Source organism: Elephantulus edwardii, unplaced genomic scaffold (assembly GCF_000299155.1).
Source record: "Elephantulus edwardii isolate Elephantulus edwardi_28Jun2011 unplaced genomic scaffold, EleEdw1.0 scaffold00036, whole genome shotgun sequence".
Taxonomy (NCBI): domain Eukaryota; kingdom Metazoa; phylum Chordata; class Mammalia; order Macroscelidea; family Macroscelididae; genus Elephantulus; species Elephantulus edwardii.
The window spans coordinates 16,579,349-16,601,061 of NW_006399786.1; the positions used below are offsets into that span (position 1 = coordinate 16,579,349).

The window sequence follows — 21,713 nt, forward strand, 5'->3', positions numbered from 1 at the left end:
AGAAATAGAAGAGTTGGGACCTCAGAAGGCTTTTAGGACCAAATAGTAGGGTCCTGTGTCCAGGAGAAAACAAATATACTTACCAGTAATGTTAATGCTCACCCACAGATCTTCTGGGAGGATCTAAATTGTTGAAGTGGGTTTTTATTTTTTTCGTGAAGATTCATCTTATTGTGCAGTGCTCATTTAGCCTTTGTTGTGTGTGAGCTTTCAGAGGCAGTAAATTGCACCATGGAGCTGGTGGATTTGAACCGTGGATCTTTGTGGTTGTATCACAGTTTCCAGAGCTCTCTTTTTGCCTAACGGATTTTATATCTCCATCTCTATTATTTATCTGTCTGTCTATCAGAGCTCTCTTATAGCCTAAAATATTTTATATATAGCCATCTCTCCATCCATCTTGTGATCGCATCACAATTCCAGAGCTCTCTTTTAGCCTAAAGGATTATATATCTATTTTCTCTAATTCATCCATCCATCATCCATCCATCCATCCATCCATCCATCCATCTATCTCAGATCTACCAGAGGTAAAGGATTCAGTTTTTGTTTATTTGGGAATATCTTAATTTCTCTTTCATTTTTGAAGTTTTATTTTACCTGATAAAAGATTCTGGGTTTATGGTTGTTTTTTCTTTGAACATTTTGAATGTATATGTCTTTTTGCTGCCTTCTGACCGTCATGGTTTCAGATGTTCATTCTGTTGACAAATCCCTTTTAAATAAAGAGTTAATTCCCTTTTGCTCCTTTTTAAGCTTCTCTTTGTCTTTTGACAGTTTGACCACAACACATCTAAATATGAATCTGTGAATTTATCATAGTTGGAGTACGTTGAGCTTCTTGCATATACAAAATTAATTCGAAGGTTTTAGCCATTGTTTCTTCAGATATTTTTTTCTGACCTTTTCTCTCTCTCCCTTCTCCTTTTCATTATGTGCCTTGGTTAGTACTGTTGATTGTGTCCCATGCATTTCTGAAGCTATATTCTTTTTTTCTTTCACTCCCCCCTTCCCCTTCCTTCAGTCTTTTTCCTTGCTGTTCCTTAAAGTAGATAATCTCAATTAGTGTTTTCACTTTCTTCTGCTGGTTCACATCTGCTGTTAGGCCTCCCCAGTGAGATTTTAAATTTATACTTTCATTATTTTTTAGTTATTATTGTACTTTTGCAATCCAGAATTTGGTTGGATCTTATCATTCATTCTTGGCAGTCTCTTGCAGAGTATTTTAGCAGCATTCTCTATACTTCCTTACCAAACATTTGCTTCTCTGATACATTGGATGTATTTATAATTGAATTAATATGGTCCTAATAGAATAGTAGGTCATGTTCCTTCACCTTGTAGTCATTTTTGGTAACATGCAATAAACTCTAGACTTCTTAGCATGCAATTCCAGACCAATCACTGTCTAATCAAAAGAATACATTTTGTAATCAGTCCTTCTTTTGAAAATCTTTATATTACACTCTATTTATCTTCTCTGCTTTTACTTTTCTTTTTCCTGACCATGCTTCTCGGAGCTTGCTGGTTTGTTTTCTTTTTTTGGTCAAACTATAAAAAAACTATGATCTTTTTGTCATGCCTCTCAATTTTTGAAGCATTTGAGATTACTTTTCCTCATGCACTTGTTACTTTGTTTTTGTGTTTATTGTTCTCTCTAAAGTGTATGCATTTATTACCATTTCCTAACCCATTTACTGAATATGAGGCCATTTATGTCAGAGATCATGTCTTAATAGCTTTTTCCCAATGTGCTTGTACAATTTGATTGCTGAGGTATCTGACAAGTAATGAAGAAAATCTGAAATACTGTTACTTACAAGTTTAATAGAATTTTAATTTTATTGAAATAACTTTATAAATTATGGTGTTTTAAAATATTCTTAAAAATTCTATGTTGCTAGTCATAGCAATTTGTATTCTGTACAAATATAGAAAACTTAAAATATTCTAAATTTGATCTTAAAAAGAAGCAAGTAGATTAAAATAAAAATGTTTATCTAGTCTTGTAATGATGAAAAAAGTATGGAGAGCTGAAAATTCAAATCTGTTTTTAGGGTCACTGCTATGAGTCATACTTGACTTGATGGCACACAAAAACTACACAGATTTTTTTAAATTAGTTTTTATTTTATTTTTAAATCTTTATTGATACATAATATGCTAGGCTGCTAAACAGAAGGCCGACAGTTTTCATCCACCAACTCCTCAGTGGGAGAAAGAAGGGCAGTTTCCTTCCATAAAGATACATAGACTTGGAAACTTGATGGAGGGTCTCTGTGAATTGGAATTGATTCAAAGGCAATGAATTTTTTCTTTTCTAATAAAGATAAAATTTAGCAACTTTTAAGATCTCTGAGTTGACTCCATTTCTCCCTTAATTATTTTGTTCTGTTTTCCCTTCTAAAAAGAATCTTTATGTATTTCATCAACCTGCTCATTTCCCCCCAAAAGAGCAAGCAAAACTTCTGTAGATGTAACTTATTATTTGTTTACTAAATTCCAAGAAACAATTTTACTGAATTCACTATTGAATCTTAATGTTTATTGAATCGAGGTGATTTATTACTGATTTTCTATCGATTTGATACCTTTTTCCTTAACACAGTGTTAGTCACTTTTCCAGTCCACTGATTGCTTCCTAAAGAAGAAAGTGTGTATCTGGCATAGTATTTGTCAATTTCGAGGGATGAGTAACTGCTAAGAATAATCTTAACTCCACTCTTGTTGGTATTTGTCCAGTTATATTAAAAAGTAATATGAGTGCCAAACAAATTTTTAATTGTAAATGCTCATTTAAAATACTGAGTCCTGCATGTGGCTTGGTGGGTGCAGGCTCTTAAGAAGCCTTTTTTTTTAAAAAAAAAAGACCTTTTGTGTGTGTGTGTGTGTGTGTGTGTGTGTGTGTGTGTACCATCAAATCAGATCTGACTGGTACGGGAGGAGATTGTCCCTCCTTCAGCAGAGCATCTGGTGGATTCTAACCTCACATCTCTGGGATTGCCGTGCAGTTTCTTACCACTAGGCCACCAGAGCTCACTTTTTTTTTAGAAAAAAAAAAAAATTTAAAATGACTCTATTCTAAAGATTTGAAACTATTCTTAGGTAGATTCCTGGCCCTCCGCTATTAGTGTTCTTACCTATATGAAAACTTAGTGTCCTGTACCCCTTTGTTTTGTTGAATGAATTTTCTGGGATTGTACTATGGTTCTTCAAAATTCATTTTACTGTATATCAGATTGTTCATAGTGGATACTACTACGTTTTCTGCACTACAGAATTTAATCTTAAGTATGGAAGTTGCTATGGAGTTAAGTTGGAGTTAAATATGGAGTTGTTTACCTTATCTCTAGATAGATAATTTCAAGTTCTGTCAGTTTTCTGTGATTATAGATATTTTACTATTGAGGCTAAGTCAGTGTGCTATGTATCTTTCAACTGCTAGTGCATTTTTCTCTTGGATATTTTTATTGAGCAGCCTTGATGCCAGTACATTGCATTCATAATTTACCTAATTGTTTTGTGAATTTACGCAAATTTATTCCACTTTTGAGCTGGCTCAGTTCTGTTTGAAACTATCCATTGGTGTTAGTAAAAGAACAAAATATTCAGGAGAAGATTGCAGTAAATATCTTAAATATCTGAGTAAGTTTGGAAACATCTTTGCAAATTTCTCTGCTCTCAAATGTAACTTGTGTGTGACATTTACAGGGATGTTGTGGAGATGATAGTGGTCTCGTGGAAGTAGAGGGAGCTCATCCGTCACGGACAATGAGTATTAATGCTGCAGAGTTAAAACAGCTTCTACAAAGCAAAGAAGAAAGTCCAGAAAATTTATTCCTTGAACTAGAGAAGCTTGTTTTGGTAAAAAAAAGAAAACCAAAAAACAGAAATAATAAAACAGCACATTCCCAAGATACATTTTTTCCTTATTTTGATTAGTATATGTTTTTTTCATAGGGACTTTTTAAAATAGTGAATTTTATATATTTATATTGTTTCAATTAATTACTTGATTTAATAATTTGGGGTAAAAGCGTCCATAGTGTTATGAATCTTAAAGCATAAATGATGACAATCTTTATTTGTTTATTGAATGGATGCAGGCTGCCCCCTTGATGTTACCTTTAAAAAGAAAATGAGATGTAATTTTTGGTGTTGGATTTATTTTCTTTCATATTGATGTTGATAGTTTATAATGCTCCACATTTCTTAGTGAGATAATAGCCTTTTTACTAAAGAATCAGTAAATTATGTGCATAAATGTTTAAATTTTACTTCCATATTCTTAGTCTACTTTTCCTTGTATCTAGGAACACTCAAAAGATGATGACAACCTGGATTCTTTGTTGGACAATATAGTTGGACTTAAGCAAGTGCTGGAATCATCAGGCGATCCTTTACCCCTCAGTGAACAGGATATAGAGCCAGTGCTTTCAGCTCCAGAATCTCTTCAGAATCTCTTTAACAATAGGTAAAACAAGCAGTATTTTATGGTTAAATAGATGATTATATAGTTGCTGGGATCTAGAAAGAAGATCAGCAAATTAGTTTTTTTCATATGGAGAGGTAGATAGCAGAAATGAAATCCTTGCCAGCCACATACAATCTCTAGTTTTTAAAACAAATTATTCCTCAGTTGTGAGCTATTAAACCTGTAATCATATAGGGTACAGTTTGCCAATACTTGATCTAGAAGATATGTTTGTATATCTCTGTCTCTTCTTCCTTGTGGGACTATAGCCGAAATGTATTATTCATTATAATTCATAAATTTACAGACATTAAATAGGGGCAGTTTCTGTATTGTGCAGTAAACTTTGCTTTAAAAAATGAAACCAAGTTTCTATTTTTAGCAATAGGTCAGACTTTTATCACATCAGAAATAATTTCTAAGTTACTAGTTTTTGAGGATATGCATTTTGAAGGAATATTTTCAAGTGCTTTTTTTACTAATACTTCAAAGAGTAACTGACTAATAAGCTAAAATATTTTGTTTTTTAATTCTACTTTTCACCGGACACTTTTCCCTCTTGTAGGACAGCATATGTGTTTGCTGATGTCATGGATGATCAGCTGAAATCTATGTGGTTCACTCCATTCCAGGCTGAAGAGATTGATGCAGATATGGACTTGGTATAAATAATCTGATTACTGAATATATTTACGAAGTATTGCTTATTATTAGTTCCTATAGATACGCTTAGTATTATAACAGTAATACTAGGGGAATGAAAAATAGTCGAACCCTTATGGGAAGCAGCTTGGTGCTTCCTTAGAACATTGGGAATAGAATTGTTTGCTTCAGCAGTTCCATTACTAAGTATATGTCCATAAGAAATAAGAACTGCTATAAGAACAGATGTATGCACACTCATGTTCATAGCATTATTTACAGTAGTAAATAATTGAAAACAACCCAGATGCTCATCAGGGAATGAATTTATAATGAACAAGAAGTTATGAGATACTGGAGAGCATGGCTGAATCTGGAAAATGGTGCTGAGTGGCATAAGTCAGTCATAAAAGAACCATTATGGTATTAGATCACTATTATGAAAGAGTCAACAAAGATTTACCCACATATAGACTCAATTTTATAGGGTTATCAGGGATGAGAAGAAAGGGAAGAGAGGAGTAAGAATTAATAAAAAAGAAATTTTTGAAAACACCAATTAATACTAAAATATATATTAAAATTTCATTTGGTGAGCACTGCATAATTTTCAGACTGAAATGTAGTCATCTACTGAATGGTGTCTGTGGTTTTCAGCTGGTTTTAATTTTTCTTGATAATGATCTATATATTTGAGAACGAGAAGTTTTAGGGGGGAAATGTTTTGGGGTTTTTTTTACCCCTTAACTACTCCTTTTGTCCTGATGATAGAAATTAGACTAGAGATGGCATGGTAGAATTTTGTACCATTAGTGATTTATTCATTGTAAGAGTCTTATAACAGAAGTTTACAGAATACTCCTGGGTCTCCAAAAGATAAAGACTGGTAACCCAGTTACAAAATGGGCAAAAGACATGGAAAGAATTTTCACAGAGGAAGATAATTGAATGGCAAACACACACATGAAGAAATGCTCCAAATCACTGGCAATAAGGGAGATGCAAATCCATCTTACTCCAGTAAGAATGGCAGAGTTCAATAGGTCAGCAAGTAATAGATACTGGAGAGGATGTGGTGAGAAAGGAACTCTTATACATTGTTGGTGGGATTGTAAAATGGTGCAACCATTCTGGAAGGCAGTTTGGCATTTCCTTAAAAAGCTGAACATAGAAATTCCATATGACCCAGCTAGTTCACTACTTGGAATATACCCTGAGAAAATGAGAACTGAGGCACAAACGGAGATTTGTACACCAGTGTTCATAGCAGTATTATTCACCATTGCAAGAACATGGAAACAGCACAAATGTCCAACCACAAACGAATGGATTGAGAAATTATGGTACATTCACACAATGGGATACTATGCAGCATGCAGGAGCAATAACTTTGTAAATTATTACCTAACTTGGGAGGGACTGGAGAGCATTATGCTGAGTGAACTAACTTAGTCACATAAGGATAAATATAAAACCATTATTGTAGAATGAGTATAAGGATCCAGGAGGAGTGGGAGAGGGTGGAAGCAGAGGGATGTGGATGTGCAGGGGGAAGGGAGGATTGGGTTGTACAATTTGATGGGGGGGTGTCAGGGAAATTGAAAGAATTTATTGAAATTTGAATTTTGTAAATAAACTAGTGGAAAAATAAAAAAATATTCATAAAAAGACAAAAATGATATTAAGTATGAAAAAAAAAAGCTAACAGTGACTATACACATGGATCTTACCAGATAAAATACACAGGAATCAAATTTACTACATTTGTGGAAAGATGTGATGTAAAAGGTGTGTCAGCAGTTAAGTCAAGGCTACTGAGTGTAGAACAGACCATATACATTTCATGTGCAAGTTCAAATTGAAGCTGAGATTTAAATTACAACTTTGTGGTAGTTTATCCCACTTGAATTTAAAACTTATCTCAAGAATAGATATAAGGCATTGAATACTAAATTACCAAAGATCAGGTGACTCGTGGGATGGCGTCAAGGACAAGAACATCATGAGTGAAAAAAGCAAAATGTCATTTAAAAGACAGGAAAGGAAGAAAGGACTGAAATGGATACCTGAAGAGACTTTGGAATTTGCTTTTGAATGTAGATAAGCTAAAGTGAAGGAAAGAAATGATGAAGTAGAAGAACTGGAGAGCTTTCAAAGAGGATTTGAAAAGACTAAGTGAGGTATTAAGCAAAACACTTGAAGATCTGGAATTAAGAAATCAAAAGATAAAAAACACTTAGCATTTCTCAAGCTGAAAGAATTGAAAAAACAAAAACTTTGACTTGTACTATTGAAGGATTCTATGGGCAAAATAGTAAATGATGCAGGCAACATCAAAAGAAGGGAGAGAGAAATACAGAGTCATCGTACCAAAAACCATAGGTCAGCACTCAACCAATTGAGGAAATACTGTATGCTTTAGAACTGGAAGTATTATAGGAAGCATTCTAAGCTGCTCTGAGACTTTGGTGAAAAATAAGGACTGAGGAATTGATAGAATACCTCTTGAGGTGCCAATCTGATATGGTCATCAGTCTGTCCTAAGAAATTTGGAAATTCCAGCCAACTGAAAGTGTTTCATCTTTGTTCCCATGTCAAAAAAAGATCATCCAACAGTGTGGATTGACACCTTTGAACTGTGGTGTTGGACGTCCAGGAGAACAAATGGGTATGTCCTGGAGAGGGTACAGCTGGAGTGCTCTTTTAAGGCAAGAATGATGAAGCTTTGCCTCACATACTTTGGGTATGTTGCTTGGAGGAGCTCCTTGGAGAAGAACATGATCATGGGAAAGGTGAAGGGTCAGCAGAGGAGAGGAAAGACCCTCAACCAGGTGGATTGACATGGTGACTGCTACAGTTGGCTTTTCTGTGTCAGGAAGTTTGAGGGTGGTGCAGGATAGAACAAGGTTCAGATCTTTTGTTCATAGGGTTGCTATGAGTCATACTCGACATCATCTTTCAACAACAAAAACAACAATGTGAAAATTATCAAACAATATCATTAATATGACATGCAAGTAAAATTTGGCTGACAATTATTTTAAAATGACTAGAGCAATACATAGTCAGGAAATTGCCAGAAAATGAAGCTGGATTCAGAAAAAGCTGTAGAATGAGGAACATCATTGGTGGTACTGGGTTTTTGCTAAAAGCAGAGAATACCTGAAAGATGTTTTATTGGTAACAAAGCATTTGACTGTGTGGATCATAAAAATTTGGAATTACTTTAAGAATAATGAGAATTTTGGAATAGTTAATAGTGTTCATGTGTAACCTGTACACACACCAAGAAGCAGTTCTTTGAACATTTGTTTAAACTACTTAGTTTAAAACCAGGAAAAGTTTGCTTTAGGGTTGTATCCTTTCATCATACCTGTATAGTCTCTATGATGAGCAAATAATTGGAGAAGCTGAATTTAAATGAAGTGTGGAATCAGGATCAAGGGAAGACTGAATAGCAACTGCATATGATCCTTTGCCTGTACTTATTGAAGTACTTGCCCTGAAATAAGTACGTGCCTTGTACATAATGAAAAAGATGGAACGACCACAGCCTTCAGTATGTATGGGTTTCATTTCAACATTAAGAAAACAATAATCCTCAAAATTGGATAAGCAAGCATCATCATATAGATTGAGAAAAGATTAAAATTGTCAGTTATTTTGTTTTACTTGGATACACAGTCAACACTCATGGTATCATCAGTCAAAATTTAAAAAGATTTTCTTCGGGCAGATCTGCTGTCAAAGAAGAATGCCTTTAAAATACAAAACAGAATGGCAGTTTAGAGATTAAGGTACACCTGGCCTGTGGCAAGGTATTTTCATGTCATATGCATGGGAAAGGTGGGCCATGTGAATAATGAACAGCAGAGAAAAATTGATGCATTTGAACTGTGGCGTTGGTGAAAAACCATTGAATATATCAAGCACTGCCTTCACAACAGACAAGTCTGTCTTTGAGGAAGTGCTACCATAGTCCTCCTTGGAGACAAAGATAGTGAAGCTTTATTTCACATACTTTATCAACATGTTATCAAGAGGCACAGATCATTGGAAAATAATATTCTTGGAGAAGTAGAGGATCAAGAAAAGATAAAGATCCTCAAAAAGATGGATTAACAATGACTAACAATGGATTTAAGCTTGGCTGAGATCTTGAGAAAGGAATAGCATGAGGCAGGGTTTCAGTCTGTTCATAGGTTGGTGATGAGTTGGAGTTGACTCACAAAGGCACCTAACATCAACTCTTATTTTTGGTAGAAAGTATGTTTTAATCATGTCTTATTGTGCCACATGTTATTGTATGTTTTTTTGATTAAAAAAACCCCAAGAACCAAAAAAATGAAACAAATCATACTTGGATAGTTCCAGGTCTTAAACATATTAGTGTTCATATTAAGTAAAATTAGAATGATTTGCTTCACTTTTGAGGTATATTTACATTTAAATTGAATTTCCATGGTCTTGAGATGGTGATTGTGGCCTTAAATCTTTAGAAAAAATTTAGATCTCTTAGAGTTGAGGAATTAAATTTGAATTTGAAATTTGAAAGACTAATGTAAACTTAATGTACATTTCTTTATAATTACATTAATTAAGATTCCATTAAATGCACAGAACTTCTGGGATTTGTGGCATGAAGTATTTTTTTTATAACAAACTTTGAACATTCTAAGACGTGAAGAGATTGTTTTCCTATTTTTACAGGAAAGTTGTAGAGAGATTAGAATGTTATTTTATAAAGAGAAGTCCTGAGTTTTCTGTCTGGTTGCAGGCCGCTCCATTAACAGTTCTTCCTTGGTAAAAATTGGCTATGTATTTTTTAAGCCAGTTACCAATTATGTTTTCTAAAGAGATGAACAATGAAATGAAAGAACACAATTCTCATTTATTACTGTAAATAATACTATACTATGTATACTATAGATAAGACTTAATAGTCAAATGGTATATTAATAGGTGCACTTAAGATGTATTTTTAATTTAGCTGTATTTTTATAACTACAGGTGAAGGTTGACTTAATTGAGCTCTCAGAAAAATGCTGTACTGACTTTGATTTGCACTCAGAATTAGAGCGCTCGTTTTTGTCAGAACCATCATCTCCTGGTAGAACCAAGACAACCAAAGGATTCAAACTTGGGAAGCACAAGCATGAGACCTTTATTACTTCCAGGTAAATGGAATTCACTGAAGTGGATGATTGAAGTCTTAGGAACTTAAGGTTCACATATGACAGTTGGGGGGAAAATTAATCTAGAATCATGAATATTAAAAATTGTCTGTCATAGCAGTAAAATGTGAATATACTTTTTAGTTACTTGGCAGTATTTTTCCAGAAAGCTATACTGAGTTCTGCAAAGTTGACGGAACTAAGAAAAATTGATGCATTATTTTCAACATTGCAAATGTTAGGTATTTTCACGAAAAATAGGAAGACTTTTTCATGAATGTATTTTTCTTTTCATAGTGGAAAATCGGAATATATTGAACCTGCCAAAAGAGCCCATGTCGTGCCCCCACCAAGGGGAAGAGGCAGGGGAGGTTTTGGACAAGGAATACGGCCCCATGATATTTTTCGTCAGAGGAAACAGAACACAAGTAGACCACCATCTATGCATGTGGATGACTTTGTTGCAGCCGAAAGTAAAGAAGTGGTCCCTCAAGATGGAATACCTCCGCCTAAACGGCCCCTCAAAGTGTCACAGAAGATTTCTTCACGTGGTGGCTTTTCAGGCAACCGAGGAGGACGTGGTGCTTTTCACAGTCAGAACAGATTTTTTACGCCACCTGCTTCAAAAGGTAACTTGTATGTGTTTTCCAATGGGTTAGAATACTGGAATATTATGACACTGAATGGAAGTGATTCAGATAAAGTATTTTCTGTTACCACAAGTTACTTGCCTTTAGATGACTGATTATATTACAGAGCACTCTCTTGGATCTTGTTAGCTGTCATTGAGTTGCTTGTGACTCATTGACTCCTGTATCCAGTAGCTCTAATCATTGACCTATCCTAAGCGAGTCTTACTGTCTCCGACGCATCTATCCCAATTACCCCAGTTATTCTGTCAGTCCCTCTCATCCAGGGTCTTCCTCTCCTGTGCTGAAAACTTTTTCTCCAGTTATTTGTTGTTGTTATGTGCCGTTGAGTCGCCTGCAACTCATAGTGACCCTATATACAACAGCCCTAAACCTTGCTCTCCTGTGCCAATCTTACTGTCTCTGACACACCTAATCCCATTAATTACTTTTATTGATGATTTGAAAAGATTTTTTTACTATTTTCCTTTGTAAATTGAAAATGTGTTCTTCCTTTCCCAGTAATATCAATACATTATTTTTGTAGTTGTTTTAAGGTACCATCGAGTCAACCACGACTTACAGTGACCCTGTTAGTAAGAGTTCTGAACCTTGCTTTGTCCTGCACGATCTTCACCATTTCTCATATACTTGAGTCCATTTTTGCGAGTTACTCATTCATCTTATTGAGCCTCTTCCTCTGGCCCTCTGCTATTCCCAGCATAATATCTTTCTTCCAAGAACTGGCCCTTCCTGAATATATGCCCACCAGTTTTAGTTTGCTTGGTTCCACAGTCAACACTCTTGGTAGAAACAGCCAGGAAATCAAGAGACGAATTGCATTGGGAAAGTCAGCTGTGAGAGACCTCTCAAGAGTACTGAAGAGCAACAACGTCAGGCTGGAGACTAAGGTGCGCCCGATCCAGGCTGTAGTCTTTGCAGTTACGTGCTATGCATTGGAGAGTTGGACAGTGACTAGAGATGATAGAGAATTGATGCCTTTGAGCTGTGGTGCTGGAGAAGAGTGTTGAGTATACCATGGACTGCTAGGAGAACAAACAGGTTTGTCCTGGAGAGGGTGAAGCCGGAATGCTCCTTGGAGTCAAGGATTATGAAGCTTCGTCTGATATACTTCGGGCATGTTCAAGGAGGAACTGGTCCTTGGAGAGGGACATCATGTTTGGGAGAGTAGAGGGACGGCGTAGGAGAGGAAGACCCTTGATGAGATGGATCGATTCTGTGATTGGGGTGGTGGGAGTAAGTGTGTTTGAGACGGCGAGGTTGGCACAAGGTTGGCTTTTGTACATAGGGTCGCTATGAGTCGCAAGCGACTCGATGGTACATAGCAATAACATATGATATGAAGTTTCACCAATAAAAGGGATTTTTTTACTAAGTGCACTTAATAATTTTCTTATTAAATTCCTTGCCATTCATCACTTATTCTCTTGGGCTTTAATGTTTTTAAATGTTCATACTTTTTCAGAATATATTAGTCTGAATACATATTTTGTTAGGAGGGAACAAGTAAGCGATTATATCAAGTTTGCAGTAAAACAAAAGAGTTACATAAATATGTCACAAACTGTTATAAACACTTCACATATAAACTCTAGTTAGCTGCATCAGCTAGTTTTGATTCTCTTCGTTTCACACATTATGAAAGAGAAAATTGTTGGGTCACTTTTCTGGGACACAGTTATAGAAATTGAACAATATTAGAACCTTTGTTTAATTCCAAAATCTTCAGTGTGACGCTGTCTCTTTATTGTATATTCCATTTACAGAATAGCATATTGAAGATTAAGAAGAAAGTAAAAACATCCAACCTGTCAGTTTGCTCTTAATCCAGTTAAGGGGTAGGTTGGGGGAATATATATATTGATCATGTTGTTTATATTTAGGAAACTACAGTCGTCGAGAGGGGACCAGAGGCTCCAGCTGGAGTGCTCAGAATACTCCTCGAGGAACTTACAATGATAGTCGTGGTGGCCAGAGCAACTTCAACAGGGGTCCTCTTCCACCACTGAGACCACTCAGTTCCACAGGTACACATCCTCTCTGCTTGATCCTGGTGTGCAAGGAGGGAGGCAGCTTTCTTGTTCAAATTTTTGAATGTCAAACACATTCGTTCTTGGACATCATTATGGGAATGTCTTGTGTATCTGGTAATGAATTGATGGCTGTACCATTTTCTGTGAAACTAATCAGTTTTAGATATGTGCATAGTCAGAAGAGTTTCTTGGGTGGTATATTCTGTTTTATATTTCAATAATGAAATTCATTGGTGCATTTTGACCAAAATATTTTAATAAGAAATGTCTTTGTACAACCCCATGATTGCATATCCTCATCTCTGCTTTCACCCTCCCCCTGCCCTAGGATCTTTATACTTATTCTACAATAATGGTTTTATACAATATTTGTCCTTATGGGACTGAGTTAGTTCACTCACCATAATGCTCTCCAGTCCCTCCCAAGTTAGGTAATAATTTATAAAATCATTGCTCCTGCATGCTGTGTAGTATTCCACTGTGTGAATGGAAAGCCATTGAGGGAAATTGGAAGCATCTGTTCTGGAAAACAATGTATTTGAATTTTGTAAATAAACTAGTATAATAAAAAAAATTTTACAGAAAGTCTTTGTAGGGTATTGTTTATAATGTTGTTAAGTGCCTTTGAGTCACTTGCCATTCATAATGACCCTGTGTACAACAGCTCTGAACCCTGCTCTGTCCTGAGCCAGTCTCACTGACTCTGACACACCTACCTCTATTGTCTTGTATATATCAACATGTAAATTTTTATTCTCCCCTGAAACAACATTATATCTAGTCTGGAGTTCTACTGGCCAGTAGAATTCTGGCAGTAGTTTGGAGTTTAAATGTACTTCTGATTTACCTATTTAAAGTAAATTGGCAACTTGAGCATGGCTTTTAAAGGAACCAGGAAAAATTATTGTTTTTATTTGATCCTAGTGCCATAGATTAGTATTCATTTTTTTTTTAGGAATGGAAGGGAAGGGACATGAGAACTAAAATATATTCTTTCTGTTACAGGTTATCGCCCAAGTCCTCGAGATCGTACCTCCAGGGGCCGCGGGGGACTTGGACCTTCCTGGGCAAATGCAAATAGTGGCAGTGGAGGCTCAAGAGGAAAGTTTGTCAGTGGCGGCAGTGGTAGAGGTCGTCACGTACGGTCCTTTACACGATAAAAGTTCTTTTGGGAACATCATAAATATATGTGACCATTTTGTAAGGACAATTTAAAAAAAAGACATTAAAGGACCAATTTAGACTTAGCAGTTACCGGAAGACATCTGAGAGAATATTTTTATCAGAAGAAAGCAGATTTTGTTTGATACCTAACACATCATTTCAATAAAGGTTGAAACTTTTTATGTATTATTGTATATACGTTTCCCCCCTTTCTTCTGCAACTACTTATTTAGAAAATTTCTTAGGTGTAGGAAGTGGAAAAAAACTAGATAACTTTTGTCTTTGTATACATTTTCTCTATACCACAGGGGTTCCCAAAGGTCGTGGAGCCCTTTAGGGTCTCAGTAACTTTTTCATAGCACACTTGGCTAAAATAAAAATCTAATAGTCCTGCTTAATAAACAGTTTGCACCAAAAGTAAGAATTTATAGCTTAATAGGCTAGTAAACTAGAAAAAGAATATACATAAATTAAAACAAATTTTTATTTCATTCTTAAATACATACAGTGGAGACACTGCATGGTGTCTCCAAACTGAAAATCAAGATTGGACACTCTAGCCTTTCTACAAAGAAGGCACTGAAAGTGAAGAAGGGAGCCCCTACCCCGCCCAAAACTGAAGCCAAAGCAAAGGAGTTAAAGGCCAGAGATGTAGTGCTAAAGGGCATCCATAGCTACAAAAAAAAATCTGCACGTCACCCACCTTCAGGCTGTCTAAGACACTGACACTCTTAAGGTAGATCATATAGCCCGGAAGTGTGTCCCCAGGAGAAGCAAGTTTGACCACTATGCCATCATCAAGTTTCCCCTGACCACTGAGTCAGCCATGAAGAAGATAGAAGGTAACAACACACTTGTGTTCATTGTGGATGTCAAGCCCAACAAGCACCAAATCAAACAAGCTGTAAGGAAGCTCTAGGACATTGATGCTGCTAAGGTCAACACTTTGATTAGGCCTGATGGAGAGAAGAAGGCCTGTGTTCAACTTGCTCGTGACTAGGATGCTTTGGATGTTGCCAGCAAAATTGGGATCATCTAAACTGAGTCCAGCTTGCTAATTATAAATGCACATTTTTCTCATCATAAAGGAAAAAAAAAGATTTGACACTCCATATAATTTCCTATTCCACCTTGATTTTTTTCTGTGGTATGTCTTGTCCCAACTATTAGTAAGCAGCTGTGCTGCAATCTCAAAGGCACAGGGTTCAAATCACCAACTGCTCTGAGGGAGAAGGGCAGGCAATCTCCTCACGTGCAATTAAGCTGCCTTTGAAAACCCTCTGGAGGGTCAGTTCTGACTCAATGGCATACAACAACAATTTAAAACCTAGCTTTGCAAACCACTATGAAATGGAATGGAATATAATGTTATTTAACGTTGAAAATGTGTATGGTCTCCAGCAAGTATTTGTGTGGTGTGAAACAGATGTTTCTGTTTTCCTTAGAAATTTAAAATACCCTGTAGCACTCCTAGATTTACTAGAGCATCTTGTGCACAGTTTGAGAACCATTTCTGTACCAAAAGAAACATAATACTCTTCTCCTTTGTGTTAGGAATATTCATTTAGTCACAGATTTAGATCCTGCTTGCACTATTTTGCTTTTACTGGATTAGAGCCTAAAACGATGCATTTATTAATACCATTATTTCTTAGAAACATCAAATAAAACCTGGATTGTCTGTATGTTGTTGTTAAGTGCCATTGAGTTGCAGGCGACTCATAGCGACTCTATGAAGGAGAGTCCTCGACGCTTGGGTGCCTTTCATCCTCTCTCTAGGCTCATAGGGTTTCTGGAGGCAAGCTATTATGGAAGTGGATGCCACTCCTCCTTCCAAGCTTGTTTTAATTGGAGAGCTCCACCCCACTCTCTGTCTGCATTGGGTAGCCAATCACTAACGCATTTGACACACCAGTGTCACGGTGTTCAGCCTCACAGCAACCAAAAGTGAACATGGTATGGCACCTGTACAGCAGGGCTATACGACCTAGAGGAATGTCTGAACAAAAACAATGAAAGACAGGCCTGAGGGCAGCGGATTCAAAGTCACCCACCTTTGGCTTGGTAGTATTGCTTTCTGTCCACTGGGCCAGCTGATCTCTCTCTGTTGATATTATTGTTGTTAAGTGTCGTCGAGTTGCAGGCAACTCATAGCGACCCTATGAAGGAGAGTCCTCGACCCTTGGATGCCTTTCATCTTCTCTCCAGGTGAGCCTATATAATTGACATAAAATAGTTACTGTAAGAAAGAAAATGCAGCATATGCATCTCATCCTTTTATTACCTTTTTGGGAACCTATTTATGACAAAATAGGATGTTAGGAAAACAACTTAAAATCTCAGTTCTTTCCCCCTGGATAAAAGTTGACTCAGTTTTCTAAAATACTGATATTTAAGGGGAAGGTAAATGGAAATAATTTTTTTTTTTATTGTAACTGAAATTTTATTTTATGTACAAACTGGAGATCTTGTTACTTGCCATGTAGAGGTCTCGGGTAGGCAATCCAAGAAAGATCACTTAGTCCAACTTGATGAAGCCGATATCCTTGGCGTACTGCCGGAAACACTGGCGGCACATATTCAGTCCATATTTCCGGATCAGTCTTCGCGGGTGACTCCAGTAGAGCTGCTGATGACCCATCTTGCTTGGATGGAAGCACCAAGGCAAAAAAGAAATGGAAATAATTTTATAACTGCTGGCCTTAATTGCAAGATAAAAGCCCTGTCAACCTTGGAACCTATAAGGTTTTTCAAAGATATATTTTTCACAATAGATAGAACTTGGAATTTGTTTGTAATGCTTGGCAGATATGTGTAAAAATAGTTAATGTCAGGGAAATTGATAATAACATAATACCTTAAAATTGTAGTCTTGGCAAAGAATACAAAATAGCCCATGTACTGCCAAAGGAACAGTCATCTGTCTTGGAGGAGATGCAACCAGGATTCTCCTTAGCAGCAGGGATGGTGAAACTTCATCTCACACACTTTGGGCATATTGTCAGGAAGGGCTAGTCCTTGGAAAAAGACTTCATGCTGGCATAGGTCGAGGGTCAGAGAGAGAGATGATCTTCAAGGAAGTGGATTGACATAGTGACTAACAATGGGCTCTAGAATGGTAGAGACGGGAGGATGGCACAAGTTAGGGCAAGGTTCAGATCTGTTTATGCAGTTGCTATGAGTTATAGTCAGATGACCGCTGTATGTTTTTGTGTGCATATGTGTTTGTGTGTGTATTGATGTTGGGTTGTGTACCATCAAGTTGGAACTGACCCATAACTGACCTTCCAGCAGGTTTTTAGAGGCAGTTAATAATAGCATGGAAAGAGACTGCCCATTTTCTCTGATGAAGTAGCTGGGTGGATTTGTGAAACAGTATTTACAAAGGATTATAAATCAAGGCACAGTTCAAGGAGGTTGCCAGTATATCAAATGGGAATGCAAATTTTCAGTAGGTCCAATGGGAATGAATTGGTTCAGAGCCCTGGAGCAAATTTGGAAGAAGACAGTCCCTCATCAGTTTAAACCAAATGTAAAGTTTTAGATTATTCTGGATTCAGATAACATTGAGGTAGGCTGCAGGCACTGTGACAGTTGATTTGTTCCCCATTAACTTGATACTTGCTTGTGGTCCAGTCCAAATAAAACTGGTGGAATTTACTGGGGTGCCCAAATTTAGACTCCAGATTAAAACTTGTATTCTGGAGTTCAGGAACCTCCCCAAACAAGTCAAGTGTCTGCTTTGAACTAGCAAAAAGTCCCTACCTATGAAAGTCCTTTAGTATTGCATTGTGCTTGTCGAATCAGAACTTCCAGTGGGTTTTCAGAGGCTCGTGCTAATGCAAAACCAATACTTGGACCAAGAGGCAGTCGTCAGGATAGAGCAAGGAAACACTGCATGGTTCAAAATTGGGAAGGGCATATGCCAGGGATGTGTCCTGTCTCTATACCTTTTCAACCTGTATGAAGAACACATCCGGGAGGCTGGGCTCTGTGAGGAGAAATGTGGTGTCAGGATTGGTGGAAGATCTATCAAGAATCTGCGTTATGCAGATGACACAACCCTGCTTGCTGAAACTGAGGAGGACCTGAAGTGCTTGCTGTTGAGGGTCAAGGACTGCAGCCTCCAATATGGATTGAGGCTCAATGTCAAGAAGACAAAGATTCTCACCACTGGACCAATTGGTAGCATCAGGATGGATGGTGAAGAGATTGAGATTATTCACAGCTTTAGTCCGCTTGGCTCCACAGTCAACACTCTGGGCACCAGTAGCCAGGAAATGAAAAGACGTATTGCGATGGGAAAGTCTGCTGTTAGGGACCTCTCCAAAGTTCTGAAGAGCAGTGGTGTCTCTCTGGAGACTAAGGTGCATCTCATACAGGCCATGGTCTTTGCTATCACTTGTAATGCATCAGAGAGTTGGACAAAGACTAGGGAGGATAGAAGGAGAATTGATGCCTTTGAGCTGTGATGCTGGAGAAGATTGTTGAGGGTAACATGGACTGCTAGGAAAACAGATTCATCCTGGAGAGAGTTAAACCGGGCAGTTCCTTGGAGGCAAGGATTCTGAGACGTCATCTGACATACTTTGGACATGCTGTAAAGAGGGACCAGTCCTTGGAGAGGTACATCAAGCTTGGGAGGATGGAGGGACAGTGCAGAAGGGGAAGACCCTCTATGAGGTGGATTGATTCAGTGACTGGGGTAATCTGGATGGGTGTGTTGGAGACAGTGCGATTGGCACAGGACAGAGCAGAGTTTAGGGCTGTTGTACATAGGGTTGCTATGAGTTGCAAGCGACTCAACAGCATATAACAACATACTTGAGAGATTGTCCTTTTCTCCATTGGAGCAGCTGGATTCCAATCTCATGCCTTTGGGTTGGCAGTGTAACTTCATTAGGCCACCAGTGTTGTCAAATTGTCATTTTAAATCACTGCTTATTTACACCAGGAAGCTCTGGTGACCTAGTGTCAGGGAGTTACTCTCAACCCAAAGCCAGGCTTTTCGAATCCACCAACTGTTATGTAGCGAAAAGATGGCTAAAGTCTCCTGTAATTTACAGCCTCTGAAAACCTGTTGGAGGGTCAGCTATGAGTCAGTTCAGACTCATGGCACATAACAGGAGCAACAACTCATTGTCACCTTTTTAAGTTCACATTTCTCAGAGTTAGCAGTGTAGCACTGCCTAGAAATTGGAGCATGCTCAGCAAATACTCATTGATGTAAATTCTTAAAATCCTCACTTTACCTGTCTTAAGTCCTCAAGAAATGTCCCCTGTGATTCCAGTGATCACTCACTAATCTTTATGTCCCAAGAACCTAACATAGGCCTTAGGATATATAGATGGCTCTACTTAAAACGTTTTCAATTGTGTTTTTAACGAAAGTTTACAGAAAAGTTGGATTTTCATTCCTTCATTGTTGCACATTTTTCTCCCTCCCCCGTTAACTTTTTTTAAAAAACAACAAAAACATTCATTGTTGCATAATTTACTCCTTCCCCACTCACCCTTCACCAGTCGACTTTGCTGTGCACCTCCTATTCTGGACTGTTGTCATAGAAATAATGTCTAATAATATTCCTTTTAAACAGTTTTTCATCTGTTCCAATGCATACATCAAACTTTCTAAAAACTCCCTGAGAACAAGTCTGCTGTCCTTTTTCTTTTTTCAAGTCTGCTCTTCTATGTTGTTGTTTGTTATGTGCCGTTCAGTCGCTTGCGACTCATAGCAACCCTATGTACAACATAAACTCTGCTCTGTCCTGTGCCAATCACACTGTCTCCAACACAACCATCCCGATTACCCCAGTCACTCAATCAATCCACCTCATAGAGGGTCTTCCTCTCCTGTGCTGTCCCTCCACACTCCCAAGCATGATGTCCCTCTCCAAGGATCGGTCCCTCCTTACAACGTCCAAAGACGAAGCCTCAGAATCCTTGCCTCCAAGGAGCTGCCCAGTTTAACCCTCTCCAGGATGAATCTGTTCGTTTTCCTAGCAGTCCATGGTACCCTCAATACTCTTCTCCAGCACCACAGCTCAAAGTCTTCAATTCTCCTATCCTCCCTAGTCACTGTCCAACTCTCTAATGCTTAACAAGTGATAGCAAAGACCATGGCCTGTATGAGATGCACCTTAGTCTCCAGAGAGACACCACTGCTCTTCAGAACTTTGGAGAGGTCCCTAACAGCAGACTTTCCCATCGCAATACGTCTTTTCATTTCCTGGCTACTGGTGCCCAGAGTGTTGACTGTGGAGCCAAGCGGACTAAAGCTGTGAATAATCTCAGTCTCTTCACCATTCATTCTGACGCTGCCAATTGGTCCAATTGCCAATTCTCTATAATACACATATTTCTATTATTGCACTTGTCACACAAAATCAATTTATTACATGCCCACGGAGGTTGTGAAGTATGTTGCTTCAGGGCCCACGTCAGTGACCGACAGGGCAAAACCCAAATACATTCTGGAATGGAACCATAGACCCGAATACACTTTGAAAGGTTTAAAGAGCTGGTAGCTCAGTGGTAAGGTACTGCATTGCCAATCTAAAACCAAGCGGTTCAAATCCACCAGCCTCTCTGGAAGAGAAAGATGAGCAATCACCTCTCGGTGGATTCACTGCTTCTGGAAATCCGCTGGAGGGTCACCTGTACAGAACATGACCACAAAGAAAGGTACTCGCGCGGAAATCGTACCCAACCCCCGTCGGGCGGGACCGGACGAAGACGAATCGCGCACGCGCAGCAAGCTGGCCGCGATTGGCTGCGTTGAGGCGGGAGGCTTGATCTTTCGGGGGCGGCGAAGGAAGGGCTCCTGAACGCGGGAGGCTAGCTCTGCTCTGCCAGTTTCTTGCACTCCCGGCCAGTGAGCCCTTGACGAGGAGGACCCGGGAGCCCACGACAGTCAGACACTTGTAGGGAACAAAGCAGGCGCCGCCGAGACCAGGCCTCCGAGGAGGACGGTAGGTGGGCGTGGGTCGCGGACTCAGCCGCCCGTCCCCGCGGGTCTCCTGGCCGGAGCAGCCACTCAAAGGGATGGAGACATTCTCTCTGTGACCTTGTAGTTGACGTGACTTCTTGGGGAGGGTGACATGGGTGTATGTGTGAGACAGAGAGGGACAGACAGACAGACAGGCGCGCGCACGAGTCCTTTGGGTTTGTTTTGCCCAGAAAACGATGCATATTAAGAACCAGTACCTTCTTGAGGGACATTTGCCTCTTTACTGCTCAGGTGGTTTTTCTCTTTTAACTTACAGTGAATTAATGGACGAGTCTGTAGGCAGGCCTGTGGCTATTACGTGCCGTCCAGTCGACACCTCAGCCACCCTGGAACGACAAATCGGAACCTTGTCCTGTCTTGCACCGTCCCCACATCTCCTGCATCCTCAGCCAGGTCGGCACAGCCACTCCTTCTGCTTGAGGCTTCCCCCCCTCTGACCCCACACCTTGTCCTGCATAATGTCCCTTTGTGGGGACCAGCCCCTCCTGACCACATGCCCAAAGCGTATGAGAGGAGCTTTCACTATCTTTGCCTTGAAGAAGCCCCCTTGGCTGCACTTGTTAGCAA

The 21,713-nt window shown here is 38.6% G+C and overlaps 1 protein-coding gene across 1 annotated transcript in view; it reads left to right on the forward strand.

The window, feature by feature from the left end:
- KIAA1429 (KIAA1429 ortholog) overlaps positions 1 to 14,323 on the forward strand; it is a 61,850-nt gene extending 47,527 nt beyond the window's left edge. The window contains exons 18-24 of the mRNA XM_006884585.1: positions 3,712 to 3,864; positions 4,314 to 4,474; positions 5,040 to 5,136; positions 10,127 to 10,293; positions 10,588 to 10,919; positions 12,824 to 12,967; positions 13,979 to 14,323. Of these exons, the coding sequence (XP_006884647.1) occupies positions 3,712 to 3,864; positions 4,314 to 4,474; positions 5,040 to 5,136; positions 10,127 to 10,293; positions 10,588 to 10,919; positions 12,824 to 12,967; positions 13,979 to 14,133 (1,209 nt within the window). The 3' untranslated portion in view covers positions 14,134 to 14,323. The remainder of the gene's footprint in view (positions 1 to 3,711; positions 3,865 to 4,313; positions 4,475 to 5,039; positions 5,137 to 10,126; positions 10,294 to 10,587; positions 10,920 to 12,823; positions 12,968 to 13,978) is intronic.
- The last annotated feature ends 7,390 nt before the right edge of the window (positions 14,324 to 21,713 follow it).